Genomic DNA, 22,278 nt, shown 5'->3' with positions numbered 1-22,278 from the left:
TGCTGACAGAACTGCAAGTGCCTCTCTCTCAGTCGCGGAATAATTTCTTTGTGCTTGATTTAAAGTTCTACTAAAAAATGCCACGGGCTGCTGATTTTGCGAAAGTACCACTCCCACCGCATAATCCGAAGCATCCGCTGAAATTTCTAAATTCTCATCGTTCTCAGGAAATTTCAAAACAGGGGCTTGCGTTAATGCTTGCTTTAATTTTTCGAAAGCACTATTGGCTTCGGCCGTCCACGAGAATCTTGCCTTTTCCCTTTTTAGTTTTAACAATGGTTCAGCAATAGCTGCAAAATATTTTATAAAGGACCTATAATATGAACAAAGTCCTAGAAAAGAAGAGAGATTCTTCGCCGTATTTGGCGGCGGATACTTTTGCATAGCGATTATTTTTGATTCGTCCGTCTCGATTCCTTTCTGAGATATTTTGTAACCTATTTGCGAGATATTTTAATTCAGGGGCTGCAAATTTGCACTTTTCGACATTAACTTTTAGACCGGCCTCATTTAATAATGAAACCACCTGTCTTAAATCCTGTACATGTTGGTCCAGATTATCACTAGTAAAAATGATATCGTCTAAATAGATAAATGTGGTCTTTCCAAGAACAGGCCTTAGCACAATGTCCATACATCGCTGAAATGTTGCCGGTGCCCCTGAAAGGCCAAACGGCATACGCAAGAATGCATAAGTGCCAGACTTGGTTATAAAAGCAGTCTTAGGCACGTCCTCAGGCCTAATTCCTATTTGAAAATAACCAGTCGTTAAGTCTAAAGTCGTTCATATATTTGGTGGATGTTATGTTCCTTAGAATTTCTTCAATAATAGGTAACGGATATACCGGATATTTAGTTATGGAGTTTAATTTACGGTAGTCAATTGCAAATCTCCACCTTTTTGGATGTGTCAATGGATAGTCATTATTTTTCTTACATAAAACCACCGGGCTAGCATAACTACTTGAGATGGGCGTTATGATCTTTTTACGTAGCATATCGGTGATATGCCATTCTATAATTTTTTCCTTATTCTTATCATACCGGTATGCTTTGTGGCGAACTGGCATTGAATCTCCGGTGTCAATACTATGTTTAGTAACCTGAGTAAATCCTGGAATATCACTAAATAACGAAGCAAATTCAGTTACCACTTGTCGGATTCTTCCTTGCTCGTCATTAGGCAGGTGGTCAAGATTTAACATCGGCGGTTCAGCCTTTTCTCCACGAACTGGTTTCATTGTCAGCTTAAGGGACGCTTCATTAAAATCTAGCGTTGCTTGTGCCTCTGAAAGAAAATCTATTCCTAAGATAATATGTGCTTGCAGATTCTTTACTATGAAAAACATAACCTTTACTTGTTCGTCCTTGATACGGACATACAGCGGTAATTTACCTATACACTTACATCTTTCTCCTTCCGCAGTTAACACTGTCGTATTATCCGAATTATATATACGATATTTACGAAAATACTTCCTAAAAAAATCTTCTGCCACACAGGAACACTGCGCGCCTGTATCCAAAAGTGCGGTGGCTGGGATATTATTCACCAACACTTCAATCTTCGGAAGAGTCAAATTTTTCACCATTACTGTATTTAACTTGAAGGAAGAGGGGTTTTCGTGGCCTTCGGATTTCCACACCCTCCCGTCAGCAGAAGTCCGTTTTAGTTTAAATTATTTTTCATTTCCGTGCTTTCCTTCTTTTTCCACTGGCCTTGAGTCTTTTTTCCTGGATTGCTATTGAACTGTCGACGTTCGCCGGCTGTTTTTGAATGCTCGGGTTTCCTTGCCCATTGATTCGCTTTGCTTCCGTAGCCGTGTGCTTGAGTTTGCTGTAGTCTTGGCGCACCAAATTGGCTTCGCTGTTGATATTGGCGTCTTCTTTCAACGTCCGCCGTTCTTCTACTTTCAAACTGGATTGCTAGCTCAAATAACTTTTCCAGTGTAGTCGGATTTCTTAATTCAATAAAGTCTTGCACTTGGGGCAGTAACGTCGGCAAAATCACTTGAATTATCTCAGGATCCGGACGGTTTCCATACAAGAGTTTGAAGACGTGAGTTTTTCTTAAAATAAAGCTTGAGAGATTTTCGATTCTTTGCTGATATATACTGAAAAGTTCCGTTTCTAATTCCGCACGATCCCATACAACAGGGAAGGCTTTTAGTAGGGCAGTCTTGAAATTTTCGTAAATATAGGTGGGGCTTCCCGCTTGACCCAAGAGGTTTCTGCCTATGCATTTGAACCAATTAAGCGCTTGGCCCCTCAAAGCGCTGGTAGCTAAGGTGACTTTCTGGAATTCATGGACTGGATACAGCATGAATAGGTCATCCAATTTTTCCAAAAAACTGGTTACCTGTGAGTTTCCATTGAATGTTGCTTCTGGTTTCATCGATGCGCGCATGGTCTGGACGATGTACCCAAATCCTTCCAGGGCGGCAGCTGGCGTTTCTGGATTCTGAGCCGCTTCTGCCGGCTCCACAGGTTCTTCTTGAAACTCGGCCATGGTTATTCTTCTTCGTCGGACGCCACTATCAGGATTTGTATTCCTCTTTACTTGCTTTGGAAACATGAACTGTCGTGACTCGGAACAGGGAGCTTACTCAAGCTATGTTCAATAAATTTGTGAAGTAGACAATACACACAGGAAGGGTATACGAAACCCTTTATTTTTCTATCTTTACAGCGATTTCCGGAACTTCGGAATACAGAGACCAACCACTTGTGGTTTGAACGTAAGAATATAAAAATATTAACTAAAACTCTAACTAAAACTAACTTATATACAAGTTTTAATTTAATTACAAGTGCCTAACTATAATTAATATACAGTAAGACCCCGCTTAACGCAGGGGATACGTTCCATCAAAGTAGAGCGTAATGCGAAACAGCGCTAAACGAGGCTATCTTTACATGTAAATATTGGGGTTAGGGAAAGATGGCTAGGAAATTGGTTAGGTATTAAATTTAAGAAGTATGTTTTTTTAATAAAAATAAAACCAAACATTTATTTCTTAAAGCCGAAATTAATACCACATTATTATTTCTTGCAAAAATAAAAACAAAATATAAATAACAAAACGAATATTCTTAAAAAAACAAATAAAATTCTCAGTCAGTCATATTTAGTTAGCCTTCCGCGTTTTCAGTGTTCTGCCTTTTTGTGACAAAAGCATCTAATGTTGTTTGCCTTTTTCTTTTGCGTTGTTCTCTTAAAAGTTCTTCATAAACGGATAGAGCATCTCTAACACCACGCCTTACTTTTGAGCTTCTGTTAAAATTCGGATCCTTTTCAATGAATTTATCCATTATTTCAGTTATGGTAGACAAACTCCTTTTTACAAACGCCATCGAAAGTTCTTTTTGCTCTTCTTCTGAATCGCTGCTGTCAACATTTTTGTTTTCTTCTTGTTCAGTTAATTCCTTGAGTTCATCATTAGAAAGACTAGCCGCTGCTTCTTGAATTATTTCTTCGACATCTTCCACATTTACCCCTTCAAAATATGTCTCTACAATACCGCACCAAACAAGAAATAAAAGTACGCTCTTTCGGATATGTATTTGAAACCTATCGTTGCATAATATTTCGGGGAATCCCCGTATGCTGCGAGCGATTTCGTGGAATCCCCGGGTTGAAATAAAAGAGCGCTAAACCGAAACAGCGCTAAACGAAACAGCGTTAAGCGGGTTCTTACTGTACAAGTGCCTAACTTTAAGATTGGCCGTTATTTAACAAAAATCCGTATGTAGTACAGAGAGCTGCTAAAACTACGATACGTTTAAAATTATCAAGCGGACTAAACCTCTGGCCTTGAAGGCAACCAGCAACCGAGTAAAACTACTATGGCAAGCGACCTGCTTCTAATAACTCCTTCCTCTCTCTTGCTTGGCAAAAAGCCACAACTTAAGTACTTGGCGTTAGCAAGACAAATTTGCATAAATAAGTTAAAGCTTTTAATTCTGGCCGGAAGTAGAAAATAAGAAGTGATAGTAAAGATTTAAAATAAAATAAACGTTAGTAAAACTTAGGATCCTTACAAAATGAACATGGAAACAGAAGTAAAAAGTTAAAAATTTATACAACAACGAAAGGAACGTAAGAGGTGTAGTCTTTACAAGAAGTTCATGGAAGCTCTGGCACTCCAGTATACAGTGGAACCTCGAGATACGAGCACCTCTATGTACTAGAAATTGGAGATACAGGGGAAAGTGTGAGCGATACATTTGTCTCTAAATACAAGCATTGACTCGAGTAACGAGCAATGAGCAGGCTGTTGGTATGCCTGGCGCCATTTTCCGATCGAGTTCGACTCGGAGAATCTCTCCTCAGCTCATTCGGTTTTCTTTGAACTACGTGTTTGCGCGCTTGTGAGTCAACTGTTTATTACATTTAATGTGGACATAATTATTTCACGATGCCTCCCAACAAGATTGTTGCAAAGAAAAATAAGGAAGCCATGGCCGTTGAAATTAAGAACGAAATCATAGATAAACAAGCGGGGTGTAAGAATGAGGGAATTGGCAGAGACTTACGGCCTTTCGACATCGACGATCTGCACTATTCTGAAGAACAACGAAGAAATTAAGAAACTTGTTGCAGGCAAAGGAGTTACCGTTACTTCCAGCACCGTCCAAAACTCCTAGAACTGTTGTTGGTGTGAATTAACGAGAAGCAGTTAAGTTCGGTGTCGGAGTGAGTGAGTGAGTGAGTGGGTGAGGTTTTTGGCGCAAAAACAAAAATGGTTATGACGGGCCAAACACAGGATGGGATGATTACACATGACGAAATTAAAATACAATAAATAAAAACAAGTGGACAAGTGTACCACATCCAGAGGATGAAGTCATATAAAAACAAGGTAAAAGCTCACAATAAAATCCAAGACACAATCTTCAAAACATATTACATTAGGTAGTAAAATCCAGTCTCTTTTAAATAATAAAATAAATTACAATTAGCCTCTCTTCCGATTAAACGGTCGAGAGGTAAGTCACAGCTATTAAAATATTTCTGACGAAGACTATTAAAACAGGGACACTCAATTAAAATATGAAACATTAAAATTTGAACAAACAGGCTCGTTCTCAGCTTTTAAAAGGTAGCTATGTGTCACTCTTGTGTGATTAATTCTGAGGCGAGTCAAAAGAACTACTTCTTTACGATTTCCAGCAAAATCTCAATGTTCAATTCTAGGCTTTACATGTCTTAACTTGTTTTGAGGCTGAACATCCCAAAGTTGCTGCCATGTTTTTCGGATCTTCTGTTTCACAACACAACAGATGTCTCCAAAAGGGATGAGGCGCCTGGACAGTTCAGCACTTTTCGCTGTGATATCTGCCAGCTCATTCCCTTTTATTCCCACATGCCCGGGAATCCAGCAGTACAGGATTTCATATCCACGATTCATTAAGTTTATATGTAACTTGAGAACATCCACTATTACTGGATTTTGAGTATAAGGAAAAGCTTCTAAGGAAGTTCGGTGTCGGAAGCTATCTCCTTCCTCTCTCATTATTATTTCTTACTGGTTTTATTTAATAGAGGTAAACTAGGGTTATATTATTTACCAGTGTTACTTATTAGAAAAATTGATCTTTACCATGATATTTTTAGGATGCGGAACAGATTAGCTGGATTTCCATTATTTTCAATGGGGAGGTTTGCTTGTAGATACGATGTGATAATTCGCTAAACGAGATCAATGCTGGAACGAATTAAACTCGTATCTCGAGGTTCCACTGTAGTTTACTTATCTCACCACGTTTCTGAGACTGTTTATCAAGTTCTGGGCATATGAGAAGATGCTCTGCATTCTGGCATATACTACACTCATGTCCATAAACTAAGGATAATTCGAATTCACGCGGAAATCGAACTCTAAAATAAATATATCACATGTAAAATCACTACACACATCTCCAAGAATCATATGCAAATTTCAGGAAGTAACCAGATGACACCGATGGTACGTCACAATGACGAGAGTGTAAGAGAGTGATATATAAGGAATACAGGCAAAGAAGTAAAATTGTTCACAGGCGCTTTATAAGCATTTCAGTGCATTAACCGAATAGTTATGACACAATGAACGCATTTGGATGATTTTTTACGTGGTAAAATTATCGGCCGTTTGAAATGTGTGCCATTTGGAATGTGGGCTTTCCAACTGGCAGTACCAGACGAACTTGGAATTGGCCAGAGTGTCATCTCCAGGCTTTGACAACGATTCCAAGATGATGGCAATGTGAGGAGACGTTACAGCACAGGTCGCCCCAGAGTTACAACGCCGAATGAGGACCGGTATTTGGCAGTTACTGCCAAAAGAAACAGGCGGAGCACAGCCTCAGACCTGTCTCGTCAGCTCTCTTCAGCCACTGGTACGACAATTTCAAGGCAGACCGTATACAGACGCTTAGGGCAGATTGGTCTATATGCTCGTAGACCTGTCAGATGCGTTCCAGTTACTGCAACTCACTGTCGCCTGCGGTTAGCCTGGAGTAGAGAGCATGCATTGTGGACACCGTAACAATGGGCTTGTGTGAAGTTTTCCGACGAGTCCAGGTTTAGCTTGCAGTCTGATTCCCGCCGGACTTTCATATGGAGAGCTCCAGGTACCCGTTATCACCAAGAAAACATCATTGAACGACACCGTTACGGTAGCGCAGGAGTGCTCGTTTGAGGTGGAATTATTCTGGGTTCCAGAACTGACCTGCATGTTCAAATTGGAACCATCACAAGCCAAATCTATCGGGACGTCATTCTGGAACAACATGCAAGCTTGTTTCGGGGCGCCATGGGCGCACAATTTGTGTTTATAGATGACAACGCCCGTCCTCACCGAGCAAACATCGTAAGCGAATGCCTTCAATCCGAGGATATCAGCCGTATGGACTGGCCAGCATTCTCACCGGACTTGAATCCAGTGTTGGATATGCTTGGCCGACGAGTTGCAGCCCGTCAACCTCCTCCTACATGCCTACCGGAACTTCGGAGAGCATTGCTTTTTGAGTGGTGTAATATCCCCCAAGATCAGATCGATAATTTGATACTCAGCATGCCTAGACGTTGTACGGACTTTATTGCATCGTCTGGGAGACATACAATGTATTAATAATCATACCAACCATGTAATATTGGTTTTTTGTAAATAGGTTTTTTTTTGTAATTTGCTCCAGGGAGAAAAAATCGCTAATTTTTTTAATAATATCAAACATATAGCATCTTTTTTTGATCTTTACCTTTTGTTTAATAAATAAGCTTTGCAAATAAGCCAAATTTGTTTTGCTTCTAACTCTTCCTTTGCCTGATTTTGCATTATTCTTAATTTATGGACATGATGGAAGGACACCAATTAAGATGATGTACCATGCAATCGAGGCCTGCTTGCAGTCTGATGTTTGCCACAGCCTCTTTACGGGGTTTTTTTAAACGTAAGTATCTAAAAGTACGGGGAACGATATATCTTCGCCACTTTTATTTAGTTGACTGAGTCTCGGGCTCTCACCACTCGCGCTTTAAAGTGGAGACGAACGTAAGGACTTATTATCGCATTACGCTATTCATGGTCATGTATTGCAAGTTTATGTCCAGCTAGGAAAGGATGCGTCCTTTATTCACATCACAAACAGCACACAGTTAGCTTTTCACGTTTTCTTTGTCGAGAAATCAACATATTCGCAACATATCAACAATTAAATATATAAAAAAAATCTGAAAGATTTTTCAGATTTTAAATTGCGTTTTCAGATTTTAAATTGCATACAAAGAGGCGTTTTTTACATGTTTTGTGTGTTACCTTTATTTATTCATGTTCTTTGTACTTAAACCATAAAATTCAGTTCAATAGCAATGTCGCAAAATAATTTTAAAATGAGCCTGTGCCTATCTTTAGAATTTCCGGGCGCTGGAGACAATTTTTTTTTTCGTACAGTTTTGCCATTGATGGCTATGAAATCCTTGAGTTTGTTAATCAAAAATTCGTTAAAGTTTTACAAAATATGAAATCGATAATAAAACAAATTCCAAATTTCAAATTTGTTCTTCCACATGCCCAGATTCGTAGGAGTAATCCTCCTAATCCTCCGTCATTCAAAATTGGATGGCTCTGTGTACCATTGTTTTATCACATTGCGAGAAATATATATGCATTTATGCCACATTTTTCATTATTTATATTCTTCAAATATAATGCTGGACTCTAACATTGGGTGGCAACAGTTTGAAAAGTCAAGCGGACATTATAGTGATTCGACGCGAAATCGCAAAGCGAAAACTATAGTCCTTCAGGGACAAAGCCCGTTTGGACTAATAAACATTCTAATATTAAACTATATTTCTTTTGTTTTATTGAAAGATTTTTTGGAAAATATTTTGTGCGCAAATAAATATAGGGAACATTTCTCTTTTACCTTTCGATAGGTTGACTGGCTGAAGTACTTGAATGGATTAGTAGATGCTAGAATTTCTAAAGATGATAATTTATTTATTGATGATTATTTTTACCTCAGATATTTCAGCAGTTACATCCGTAATGCTGACAAAAGGTAAGACAAATTTCATACCGGCATTAAGTTAAACAGTTATTTCAAAACTGATTTCTAAAACTATAAGACATAAGCAGTGTATAAGAGAAACACGTAATATAAAAAAAAATTAAAGTCAACTACTGCTTAGGTCAACAAAGAAAAATTTTATTTTAGTTACTGTTTATTAACATGATTAACATTTTATCGTTTCTAATATACGAAGCTTATGGTGTTCCATAATTTCTCATTCTGTCTATCACTTGTAATGCTTCATTATTGCAAGGAACCTTTCCAGTGAGTTTCGAGCAGTCCAGTTCTTCAATTAATATTCCATCTAATGATTTCATACGACTCAAGGCGGCATATGCTTGAGCTGCTTCGAAGAGTTTTCGTCCTAGATATATTACTGCATAATTTACAGTGCCATTTGTTTATCTTAATAAGCAAGGGACATTTTAAAGGGTTATATTTTAAACATATATTATTATGAAGTTAACATAGAAATATGGGGAGAATTTTCGCTACATAATGGGACATTACATCCGCTGCATCCAACTCTATAAAACTACAATTCTTTAATTTCACACACTTTAAAAAACTTTAGAACTCAGTCTTACTGTTGCCACTTAGATTTGCTAAATATTACTATGCCATTTATTCCAGACATCTACTGTTATTTATAAGTCGTTATACAGGGTGTTTATAAAGTCCCGGACTCATTTTGATGTTTAATAACTCGTAAAATATTAAAGATAGATTAAAATTAATAGCATAAATGGTTAGATAGACTCAAAAAGTTTCATGACCCTTGTCAATGAACTTCCACGTGTGCCCCCTTCGTCGCACGAAGAATATCAAGTCGAAATTCAATTTCACGCCAGGTACCGGCAAGCATGTCGGCATCTACAGAGGCTATTGCTGTTGTAATTCTGGCTTTTAGGTCATCCATGTTCGACACTCTCCTCCTGTAAACGTTGTCTTTTACAAATCCCCAAAGGAAAAAGTCCAGCGGCGTTATATCAGGTGATCTGGGTGGCCAAGGAATTGGACCTCCTCGCCCAATCCATCTTCCTGTAAAATGGTCATTCAAAGAACTACGAACGATGGTACCCCAATGAGGTGGTGCACCACCTTGTTGCAAAAAGACATGTGGCTGAAGCTCTTCTAGTTGTGGAAATACGAAGTTTTCCAACGTGTCTAAGTATACGACTGATGAGACCTTCTTTTCTGTAAAAAAGAAAGGTCCAATGACTCGGTCGTGCATTAGTCCACACCACACATTAACTTTTAGGGGATCCTTTTGTGCCTCACGGTATTCATGGGGGTTTTCAGATCCCCATATGCACACATGGCGATTAACAATGCCAAAAAGATGCGAAAAACAAAAGAGAGAAAAATGCCATTAATAAGCAGACGATATTTAGAAAAGTACACATATTTAGACTGGAAAATGAAATTACCTGAAATTAACCACACGCGCAGACGATATTTACAAAAATAAAGATATTCAAACCTGAAAAGGAAAATATATAAGTTATTCCATCAATAAATGCCATAAGTTTGTTTATATCTTAATTATTTTATGAGTTGTTAAACATCAAAATGGGCCCGGGACTTTATAAAAACCCTGTAAAATTAACTTTTACAGCACATGAGAATTCCTAATAAATAGTCATTATTTTTTAGTCTTATAAAATATTTAAAAAAAAAATCTGATGTGTACACCACATGACTTCCTTGTACGGAAAATTAAATTATATGCATTTTTTCTTGCATTTTATTTAAACTTATTAGATTGAATTAAACCTACTTCGTCGACAGCGCATAAACCACAATAGAATAAATGCATTCTTTAAAATTCACTTTGTTTACCAGAGCGACACTCTGGCGCTAGGTTTACTTAATAGTGTTACATTTTATTCATATTATAACTCAGAATGCACAAAATGTATATCATGTAAAGAATTATCTAATCGTTGCCACATGTTCTATTCAAATACTATAATAAAGCTCGAACTATGTATAAAAGAAATTAAGTAAATAAAACAAAAAAGAAACAGTTTTTCACAGACGATTGAGTATTTCTCATTCAATTAATTCAGTTCGCACTTCGCGAGAAGGCAAAAATGCATAAAAACTCAAAATATCTGTATTAAAAATTACGAAGTAAATTTCAAACGCTTATTTCCTCGAAAAAATTCCCGAAAGAATTAAGCATGATTTAATTGGCAATAATAAATGAATGCGTTATCTTTGTTGTGGCGAAGCTAAGTTTCTCTAGATTGGCAACAAATCCATTAGTCTCCTGTTTCAAATGTAAACATCAATGGCCGCCATTATAAACAGGCTTAGCGGCAATTAAACAACTTTAAAATTGCTAATAATTCTAAAAATATTGCACACAGATTTACTAAAGGCATAAAATCCTTAACCGGAAGATAAAAACAACATAATTCAATCATTTTTAAAGCAAAAAATGTACAATTTACAAACATATAAGAGTAAAGAAACTGAGATCACTGAGTCGGGCAATAGAGTGGATATATATATAAATATATTTATATACGTTTGGTGCGGCCGATTGCAACCAAAATACGAGGTGCACATCTACATGTTATAGCAGTCCTATATGCAAAATTTCAACGTTCTGAGGCTACGCGTTTTTGAGTTATGCGAGATACGTATGCACGCACGAACGTACGTACGTACATACGTTCGTACAGACGCCACGAAAAATTCTCTTCAGAATTAATTTTAAAGCAGTTTTATAATTTTTTTGAAGGAAAAGAGTATTTTATTCTGTCCTTACGTACAGATATCACGCAAAAACATCGTTAAATTGCATTCGATAGCGGTGCAAATGGATATTTTCGTTGAAATATGCTGCCTGAAACTTTTCGCGATTACAATACTTCCTCTTTACTTCGTACAAAGAAGTAAAAAAAACAGCATATCTTTAGTTCCGATAAACAGGAATAAATAAGTAGGAATTGACTTTAATATGCGAAAAATCTACATTAACATCAAGTGTCATTCACTACAAATTTTAAAAAAATGTATTTGAACTTGAGTGGATGAGTAAAAGTATTTTACTAACGATTGAAAATTTGAACAAGATATAAAGAGAGTGTGAGCTAATAGTAGGAATTTAAAAAAGAAGAAGGAAAACTTAAATTAAAATTGTTAGAAAGATAAATTAAACCCAGCGTAATTTGATTAGTAATTAGTTTGATTAAATGAGATCAAACTGGCTGCTATTTCACTTAATTGAATACTTTTAGTCAATTTTAATATAAAAGTGGTTAGCCCGTAAAATTTGAGTGAACGCAATCGCCAGTTTCAGTTTGGAAAATAATATTTGAAGTTTAAATTTTGAATCCACGTTTATAACAATAGTGGAATATTGTAATCAAATTTTATGTAAATGATAAAAAATCGGAGAATATTTGAGAGTTTGCTTTAGTTTAGAGAAAGTAGCTATCCATGTCAAAAAAAAAAAAAATGATCGAGAAGAGACAGGAAATTACAGAGCGTTTGAAACATTTTATTAAAATTATCCACTTCATTTTTATTCCCTTGTACGAAGTAAAAAGGAAATATTGTAATCGCGAAAAATTTCGGGTATCACATTTCAACGAAAATATCCATTTTGACCGATATCGAATGCAATTTAACGATGTTTTTTCGTGACATCTGTACGTAAGAACAGAATAGGATAAAGGACTCTTTTCCACAAGAAAAAAAATTATAAAACTGATTTAAATTATTTTTGAATGGAATTTTTACTTGGCATCTATGCATACGTACGTATCTCGCATAACTCAGAAACAAGTAGCATCAGAACGATGAAATTTTGTACACAGGACTGCTATAACATATAGATGTGCACCTCCCATTTTGGTTGCAATCGGCCGCACTAAAAGTACATATGCTCTGTTACTCGGCTCAGTGAGCTCAGTTTTTTTTTCCCTTATATATTTGTAAAGTGTGCATTTTTTTGCTTTAAAAATGATGGAATTATGTTGTTCTGGTTAAGATTTTTATGTCGTTAGTTAACCTGCATGCAATAATTGTGGAATTATCAATAATTTAAAAGTTTTTTAAGTGCCCCTAAGACTAATTTATGATAACCATGGCAGCCGTGTTTATTTACATTTGAAACTTAGCAGAATAGTGGAATTGTGGCCAATCTAGAGAAACTAACCTTCGCGACAACAAAGTAACATCTTCTTTTATTATTGCGAATTAAATTATGCTTAATTCATTGTGGAGTTAACATTTAAGTTATTAGCTTGTTTTGGCGAAGAAACTGTAATTTTAATCGTAAAACTTGTTTTAACTGTATTTGGTATTTTGTGTTTTTCTAACACTTTCAAATTTAATCAAAATATATATTGAATTTTTATGTATTTTTGCCTTACGCGAAGTGAATCGTCTGCAAAAAACTGTTTCTTTTTTATTTGTTTAATTTCTTTTGTAAATCGTTTTAGATTTATTATAATATTTGAATAGAACTTGTGGCAATTCTTCGGATGATATAATTTTTATGCGTTCTGAGTTATAAAATGAATGAGATGTAACGCTGTTAAGTGAAACTAGCGCCGAAGTGTCGCTTTGGCAAATAAATATAGTGAACTTTAAAGAATTCATTTATTCTATTGTGGTTTATGCCCTATCGACGAAGTAGATTTAATTCAAAATTCGTTAACTGTTAATTCAATAATAATGTGTTTAAATAACATGCAGGAAAATTGCGTATAATTTAGTATTCCGTACAAAGAGGTCATGTGGTGTACACATCAGATTTTTTTCAATTTCACAGTTACCTAACTGAAGAAAGTTTCCTCGTAATTTCTTCTTGAAACTCGAGCAAAACAGGAATGACAAAAAAATCCATTCTTTAACACTGATGTCTCAAACTGAGATTACATTCCGGCCAAGTACCGGATTCGAAAGCAACAGACGGAACGGAATATTTATTAACACGATGAGTTATTCAACCCTTTATAACTTATAAACCTTAAAGAAATAAAGACCTTAAATAAATTAAATAAACCTTAAATAAAATAAACCATAAGTTAAACTTAAAATAAAATAAACCTTAAGTAAAATAAACTTTAGTCTCTACATATAATAAAACAAAGAGTTTGTCTGTGTGCGTGTGTGTGTGTGTGTCTTTCGTTCGCGCTACGCGTAAGCTAATAGACCCACGGCTACGAAATTTGGTACATAGGTGCATCTAGACAAGAGCCAGTGCACCTCGAAGCGATTTTTTCGAAATTCGAATTAGAATTTTTTAAATTTTATGTTTTGTGAGGAAATCGCGTCATTTTGAGACATAATGGGCTATAGGAAAGCGAGATTTTACTCTATGCACTCCATTTTCACATCGTCGTGAAATGTAGGCACTTAGCTATTTTACGAACTTAAAATAAATTTCGTGTTTCAATAAATCCATTAAATACGAATTTATTTAAGAAAGGGAGCTTAACACCTTTTCAAAGGGATTTTTTCTAAAAACGTTTATGTTTAAAAATGTACAGTTTATTTTTCTTTGATTTTTAGAACGCTAAACTTTCATCCTTGCGACTGCTTATACAAAAAGAATTTTGGAAAAATGATAATATTTTGCCTTTTTAAAATTTTTTTTAAATGAAGCTTACGAGTACACTTCTCACATCTCACATCTTTACAAATGTGATTTTGGCAACAATTTTCCTTTCTTATTGTTGTTGATAGACTTTTGATGAAATCGCATCATTTTTAATAGTTTCATTCTTTTAGAAGTATGGGTTTGGCAACAATGTTTCATCGTATTTCTTATGTTACTGTTTTTACGAGATTGGCATATTTCATTGCCATTTCATCGTATTTCTTATGTCACTGTTTTTAAGAGATTGGCATATTTCATTGCCATTTTTTTATATATATAATACATTTTTATTGATGTTTTTTATACAGTTGTTCTGCAGAGTAAAATTCTGCGCGGAATTTTTTGTTTTTTGAGTTTCTTTCACGTTATTTTTGCTTATTTCACTGTTTGTAAGATAGTGAAAAGTTTTGCATGATTTTTTTTCTTCAACGGAAAGTTGGTTAATTTTTTATTAGGATAACTAATATTTGTATTAAGGGATATAGCTCATTTCATTGTAATTTTTGGTGCTACTTTGTTAGACGGTTGCACGGATTTTGGCAATTTTTCTTTTGGCGAGTAATACGACTTATGGTAAACTCACTGGTGGATAAGTTATTTATGGTAACCGATACTTTGTTGTCATTTTATTTTAAAAATAATGCAGTTTATTATGCATAAATTCCGTGTTTTAAATATTATTTATCTCTTCTAAATATTAAAAATCAACTTAATTTTGCATTTTTATTTGGAATAAAAATTTTGTTGTTTATAATATTTTATATAACTTTATGTTGTGGATGATGTAATCAATGACGTCACCTTACTTAAAACGTAATTGGTTTTATTAATATCTATGAATTTAATCTAATGTTTTAAACATTATTTATGGCTGTTAAATATTAAAATACAATTTAATTTTGCATTTGTTTTAAAAATGATTTGATGAGATATTTAATTTGTTTATTAGGATAATTAATATTTTTATTAAGGGATATTGCTTATTTCATTGTAATTTTGTTATGCGTAATAACTTTTTTTATGAAGTTGTTCTGCAGAGTAAAATTCTATGCAGTTTTTAAATTTAACGTTTAGTGTTCCCTTCAGCCATTTTTCCGGTACATTTAAAAGCCAGACGAAGGCTGGCAGGGAAGCTGCTAGTAAAGTAAATAAAATAAACCTTAAATAAAATAAACTTTAATAAATTAAATAAAATAAACCTTAAGTAAAATAAAATTTAATGAATTAAATAAAATAGACCTTAAATAAACTTTAATAAATTAAATAAAATAAACCTTAAGTAAAATAAAATTTAATAAATTAAATAAAATAGACCTTAAATAAACTTTAATAAATTAAATGAAATAAACCTTAAATAAATTAAAGGGACAACCCATTATTTCCTTTACAGAGAGATTTTTGTAACGATTTTGCAAAGATTTATGTATAAACTAGCAGCTTCGCTGCCAGCCTTCGTCTGGCTTTTAAATGTACCGGAAAAAGGGCTGAAGGGAACACCAAACGTTAAATTTAACAACTGCGTAGAATTTTACACTGCAGAACAACTTCATAAAAAAAGTTATTACGTATAACAAAATTACAATGAAATAAGCAATATCCCTTAATACAAATATTAATTATCCTAATAAATAAATTAACCAACTTCCCTTTGCAAAATCTTAAGATCTCAAATGGTATAAAGGAGGTTAAGAACTTTGTTTCCTAAAAAAATTACTCAAAACTTTTCAATATCTTAAAAACAGTGAAATGAGCAATAAATAACATAAAAGAAGACAAAAAACAAAAAATTCTGAAAAGCAAAGTATAATTAATAATATTTTCTCTTATATTTTCAAGAGGAAAAAAATGACAATGAAATAAGCTATATCCCTTAATACAAATATTAATTATCCTAATAAAAAATTAACCAACTTTCCGTTCAAGAAAAAAAATCATCCAAAACTTTTCAATATCTTACAAACAGTGAAATAAGCAAAAAATAACATGAAAGCAACTCAAAAAACATAAAATTCAGCGCAGAATTTTACTCTGCAGATTAACTTCATAAAAAAAAATCAATAAAAAAAAAATCTGAAATGTTTCAGATTTTAAATTACGTCCAAAGGGGCGTTTTTTTAAAGTTTTGAGTGTTACCTTTATTTATTAAATATCACATGTTCTTTGCACTTAAACCATAAAATTCAGTTCAAGAGCAATATCGCAAAATAATGTTAAATTAAGCATATCTTTAGAATTTCCGATATACACAGTCTCGCGAGCTGGAGATAAAAGTATTTTTTTTCTATATAACGTTGCCATTTCTCGCTTTTAAAGCATTGAGTTTGTAAATCAAAAATTCGTTAAAGTTTTACAAAATATAAAATCTATAATAAAACAAATTCCAAATTTGGGATTTCAGATGCCCATATTCGCAGTAGGATTTCGTCATTCAAAATTCGATGGCTCTATGTACCATTGTTTTACGCAATGCGAGAAATAGACAATCATTTATGCAGATTTTTCATTATTTAATTTCTTCAAATATAATGCAGGACTCTAACATTTTGTGGCAACAGTTTGAAAAGTGAACCGACGTTTATGAGTCCGACGCAAAATCGCAAAACGAAAACAATAGTCCTTCAGGGACAAAGCCCCTTTGGACTAAAAATGTATTATATATATATATATATATATATAAATGACAATGAAATATGCCAATCTCTTAAAAACAGTGACATAAGAAATACGATGAAAAATTGTTGCCAAACCCATATTTCTAAAGGAAGGAAACTATTCAAAATGATGCGATTTCATCAAAAATCTATCAACAATAATACGACAGGAAAATTGTTGCCAAAATCACATTTTTAAAGATGTGAGATATGAAAAATGAAAAGTGTACTCGGAAGCTTCATTTAAATTTTTTTTAAAAATGCAAAATATTATCATTTTTCCAAAATTCTTTTTGTAAAAGCAGTCGCAAGCCTGAAAGTTTAACGTGTCCAAAAATCAAAGAAAAATAAACTGTACATTTTTTAAAATAAGCTTTTTTAGAAAAAATCCCGTTGAAAAGGTGTTAAGCTCCCTTTGTTAAATAAATTCGTATTTAATCGATTTATTTAAACACGAAATTTATTTTAAGTTCGCAAAATAGCTAAGTGGCTACGTTTCGTGACTATGTGAAAATGGAGTGTGTAGAGTAAGATCTTGTTTTCCTATAGCCCATTATGTCTCAAAATGACGCGATTTCATCACAAAAGATAAAATAAAAAAATTTGAATTCGAATTTCGAAAAATCGCTCCGAGGTGCACCGGCTCTTGTCTAGATGCACCTATGTATCAAATTTCATAGCCGTGGGTCTATTAGCTTACGAAGACACACACGAACGAAAGACACACACACTGACAGACTATGTAGAGATAAACCTTGTAAGGTTTATCGTAAGTTGTTAACAGTTATTTTTAGCACTTTCCTATCTTTCCTAATTTCTGCTTACAATTTCCTACCAGAATTTGTTTTCAGAATTGCGGTTAAATGCAAATGAAAGAAGAGCAGTACTTAAAGCCGAAGTTCCAGTGACTTCGTGAGAGACTCAGAGATTCTGACTAGCGCGCGTTTTCCTTTGGGTTACACTCTCTCCAGCTATTACTACACTAGGTCGTAATTGAGGCCCTTGATAGCTCCGCCGTTTAGTTAGTGTTAAGGGGCCAACTCCTGTAGAATTTTGAAAGCTTAGGCTATATCGTTTTAGTTCAGATTTAGTTCTTAGTGTTCTTGAGTTAAAACTTAAGTGGAGGCTCTTCTGTACGTCCTGAGAAAGGGCCATCTGTAAACTTTATTTTCAGCAATAAAGGGTAATTAACGCTTCTTGAGTTTCTGTTCTCTGAGCTAAAGCGATTATTCGCTTACCAGTTCTCAAGGTTCTATATATTTAGTTGTAAATTCTAGGTAGGAACCTCATAACCTTAGAATTTAATTTTCTAATATGTTTAATCTGATAACCCTTTTGATGAACTATGCTATTACTTCTTGATTTCCAAAATAAAAGTCCTTTTCTATAAACATCAAGGTAGAAATTATTCCACTCCTCCTTCACAATCTTCCAGAGTCCATCTAACGCTTTGCGATGCCGCTTAGAGGGAGCTGGTTTTAAAAGTCCAGATGCACAGTAATCCAAAGGAGACACATCAGGGGACTTGGGTGGATGGATTTAAAGGAAGTAGCTTCATTTCTCATTTTCTCAAAAAAATAGTGCAGTAGATTTAGAGGTACCGCTCGGAGCCTTATCCCGATGGAACTTAACGCACTGAAGAATGTTTGGATAAAGAGATGGAATTTATTCTTGAAAAATAGGTGTAAATATACTGTTAACCAGAGAACAGGGGCTCCATTACCTAGCTGGCATGATGTCTGCCTTACACGGATTAAAGCCCCTGCCTCCAGAAGCTATTTATTATCACTAAGCAAAATAAGTTTACAGTGGCATACAAGGCCTTCAAGAACACAAAGACATAAGTAACATAGTCATTAATAAACCCTAAAGAAAGCACGTTACAAGTAGTACCTATAGCATTCAAACAATAAACCGAGTTTACTTTCATAATTTGTACTGAAAATACGAAATACTTTCAAAACTATGTCCGACTAATTTTTTGATAATAATCCGAATTGTTATTGACAGTTTTAGAGACATTAGGTATTTTTTGGAAGCAGGCAAGATGAAAAATGTAAAGTAGCCTTCGCCGGAAATCCAACCACGGACTCTGAAATACTGGCGCAGCGCGCAGAACCACTACACCACGAAGGCACGCTAGGAAGGCGGCAGAAATACCTTACAGTCTCCCCCTTTTAAAGGGGAACTGGGGTTTTTAGGGGACCCAATCGCCACATCCTGGGTGAGGAGAATCATCATCTAACACCTTCTTAGTTCGGGTGCCACTGTAGAATTAGGATTTTTTCGAAGCCAGAGAGCATTTTATCATTAGAGAAGATTTTCACATTAGGATTTTTTTGAAGCCAGAGAGATGAAAAATGTGTAATTGCCTTGGCTGGGAATCGAACCACGGACCTCTGGAAAACCGGCCCAGCGTGCAGAACCACTACACCGCGAAGGCACGTTAGGAAGGCGGGAGAAATATCTTATAGAGTTTTTTCTACTTTATTTATTTTAAGTTTTCCGTTGTAAGAGAATCAGGTAATAAGCATAAAACCTTTAGAAAAACTTTCCGTGCTTTCTCTGAACTAACATATTGTTGCGTGCGTACGGGTTCGTTATGAAATGAATGCACAAGTCCGAGGAAAAATGAACAACAATTTATTATTATCACAACAAAAATGCTTAAATTTTCTCAAATTATCATGCAGTATTACAATATCTCACAGTAGTTATCTTTTAACTACTCAAATGTCCAATAGAACGTAATTCAAAACAGCTAAAGAACGCTAATCCGCGAATTCGCTACAATCAACAAGAGCAGTTTTTTAAACAACAACAAACTAAGCAACTACTACGAACTGAGATGTTTTCCTCCTTTTATAAGATTTTAAAATCACGCGCTAGCATTTTCCAGTACTTTCTCGAAATCAAAAAGAGATATTTATTTATTTAATGCACGCGCTCTTGTATTTTCAATTTTCCGGCTTAGCTTTCTTTTAATATTCGTCACGCGCTGCACTGCGCGAGAAATAAAACCATTTAATTTATAATTGAACTAACATTAGCTCTTTAAATACCAAATTCGTAACAATATTAAGTCTTTTTCTCCTCTTTTCGGGCAGTCAATCTATCTTTTTTTATTGCAGCCAGATAAATGTATTCAAGCCCCATCAGTTGTAACTATATATGTTTCCTTTCTTTCCCTGCCAAATAATTTTCCTACAGCAATCTGCACAATCTCACGCTGAGGAATATATTTTGGGGTTAGGCGATGAACATCATGTTTTTCTCTTTTAATTAGTTTTAAATCAAATTTTAAAATTTTGTTCACAGTTCCTACAGAGATACTTAAAGATTTTGCAATAGCTCTTTGAGGAGCTGGATTTTCCTTTAAAACATGAGCTGCCACTTTGGATTTAATAAGAGCTGAACCTACCTTTGTTGGGTATGCATTTTTTGCTTTTTTCCCAGTCAGATCTAAATTATGAAGTTTCTTTCCTTTTATATTAGTTATGTCACTTCTGTTCGTGTAGAAATATTGAAATCCTGCTTTTCAGATTTTATATTAATAAGGTATTTCTCCCGCCTTCTTAGCGTGCTTTCATGGTGTGGTGGTCTGCACGCTGAGCGTGTATTCCAGAGGTTCGCGGTTCGATTCATGGCGAGAGCGTTGCTCATTTTTCATTCCTCCTGCTTCCAAAAAATACCTAACGTCTCTACAGTGGTGCCCAAACTAAAAGGGTGGTGGACGATGAATCTCCACGCCCAGGATTTGGCGACTGTGTAGCCTAAAACAGCAGTCGCCCTTAAAAGGGGGAGTATGTGAGATATTTCTCCTGCCTTCTTAGCGTGCCTTCGTGGTGTGGCGGTCTGCACGCTGAGCGCGTAATCCAGAGATTCGCGGTTTGATTCCTGCAGAAGGCGTTGCTCATTTTTCACTTCTTCTTCCAAAAAAAAAAAAAATAAAATACTCAATGTCTCTACAAACTGAATAAGTGTATTTCTCTTCGGGGGGCGGAAAAAATATAGCCTTCGATCTATTGTTTATTTTTCAGCGACATTATAAAGAAGAGAATATTTTTAATACGATAATTAAATCTTAATCCAATTGTATACCACTGGCGTTTGTATTTCATAATCATGGTGAAAATTCATGGTATTTAAATTCATGGTGAAAATCAAAATCGTTACAAAAGGTTTTGGACACCCTCTGTAAAAGATGAAAAAAATAATTTATAGCATAGTTTAACGGAAGTAATATATTAAATAATTCTATTTACGGAAATCATATACCATTTTATTTCGCGAACAATAAAATTGTAGGGTATCGCAATATATCGAAATCTAATAATTTACTTGTAATTTGAAATGAATAACCATTACTTAAGTTTATATTAAGTTAATTGCATTGCCAAATGTATAAGCTATTATTATATTTTTAATTGAACATGGTACCCCACACTTTTATTATTCGTTTAGAAAATTGTAGATGAAGTCTGGAGGTAGAATTATTTAATCTATTGTTCCCATTAAACTATAAGATAAATTATTTTTCTTCGTTTAATGCATTGATTATTATATAAATTTAAACTAAAGGTTATAGTATAAAAATCTTTTTTTTAATTTCCATGTTATTCTATCCAAAAAATAATAAAATACTTCTTCTTTATATCGCAAACTCTTGAATTCTTTTTTGAAATTCTGTCTCAAAATGTGATCTTATTTGCTACTGACTGCGGAATTTCGTATTCCTAACTGTATCATTTTCCATTTAGTCCTGAATTTTATTCTACATTTTTTAAACTAGATTTTGAACTGAATTTTAGTATGCTTCTTCACTTAAAAAAAAGTTCATGTTACCATACTGTGATTTTTAAATCTTTCCTGGGTATAGTACACATTTTTCCTATTGGCTGCTAAATATCGAATACACAATATATACCATTTCCGTCGATGCAAAGTTCTCAAACTTACTATATCTTTTTCGAAGAAGCTTATACGTAAGTACATTACTGTCATGCAAAGTAACGGCACATCTATTACCGAACATTTAACAGCCCAACTGAACAACACAGGCTCGTTTCAAGCAGTAATTTGTTTCAGGTTTGTAGAGACATTAGGTAATTTTTTGGAAGCAGGCAAGATGAAAAATTAGCAGACGGGTTCGCCGGGAATCGAACCACGTACCTCTGGAATACAGGCCCAGTGTGCAGAACCACTACACCACGAAGGCATGCTTATAGGTTCAGCTCGTTTCAAGGACAAATCTGTTTGTTTGTTTGTTTGTGGCATCATTACCTCCGGAACGGCGGGGATTTGAATTTCAAGAGATGTACAACTGGATTCCAAAAATTCGTGTGAAGTCGTTTCGATCCTTCTCATCTTCGTACGACTTCAGTCAGCAGAGATATTAATTAAAATCTCTAAAAACGCTAATTTTGGCACACATTATTCGGAATG

The 22,278-nt window shown here is 34.7% G+C and overlaps 1 protein-coding gene across 5 annotated transcripts in view; it reads left to right on the top strand.

The window, feature by feature from the left end:
• LOC118183565 (neprilysin-2-like) overlaps positions 1-22,278 on the top strand; it is a 181,608-nt gene that overhangs the window by 66,345 nt on the left and 92,985 nt on the right. For all 5 annotated transcript variants that reach the window (XM_085826442.1, XM_085826441.1, XM_085826444.1 and 2 more), the window contains one exon: positions 8,423-8,547. In XM_085826442.1, the coding sequence (XP_085682568.1) occupies positions 8,423-8,547 (125 nt within the window). The remainder of the gene's footprint in view (positions 1-8,422; positions 8,548-22,278) is intronic.

The sequence above is a fragment of the Stegodyphus dumicola genome, chromosome 11, assembly GCF_044657685.1.
Source record: "Stegodyphus dumicola isolate Sdum_Otavi_A_Nest chromosome 11, ASM4465768v1".
Taxonomy (NCBI): domain Eukaryota; kingdom Metazoa; phylum Arthropoda; class Arachnida; order Araneae; family Eresidae; genus Stegodyphus; species Stegodyphus dumicola.
The sequence above is the reverse complement of the archived record's forward strand: the minus strand, read 5'-3'. Positions and strand labels throughout refer to the sequence as shown.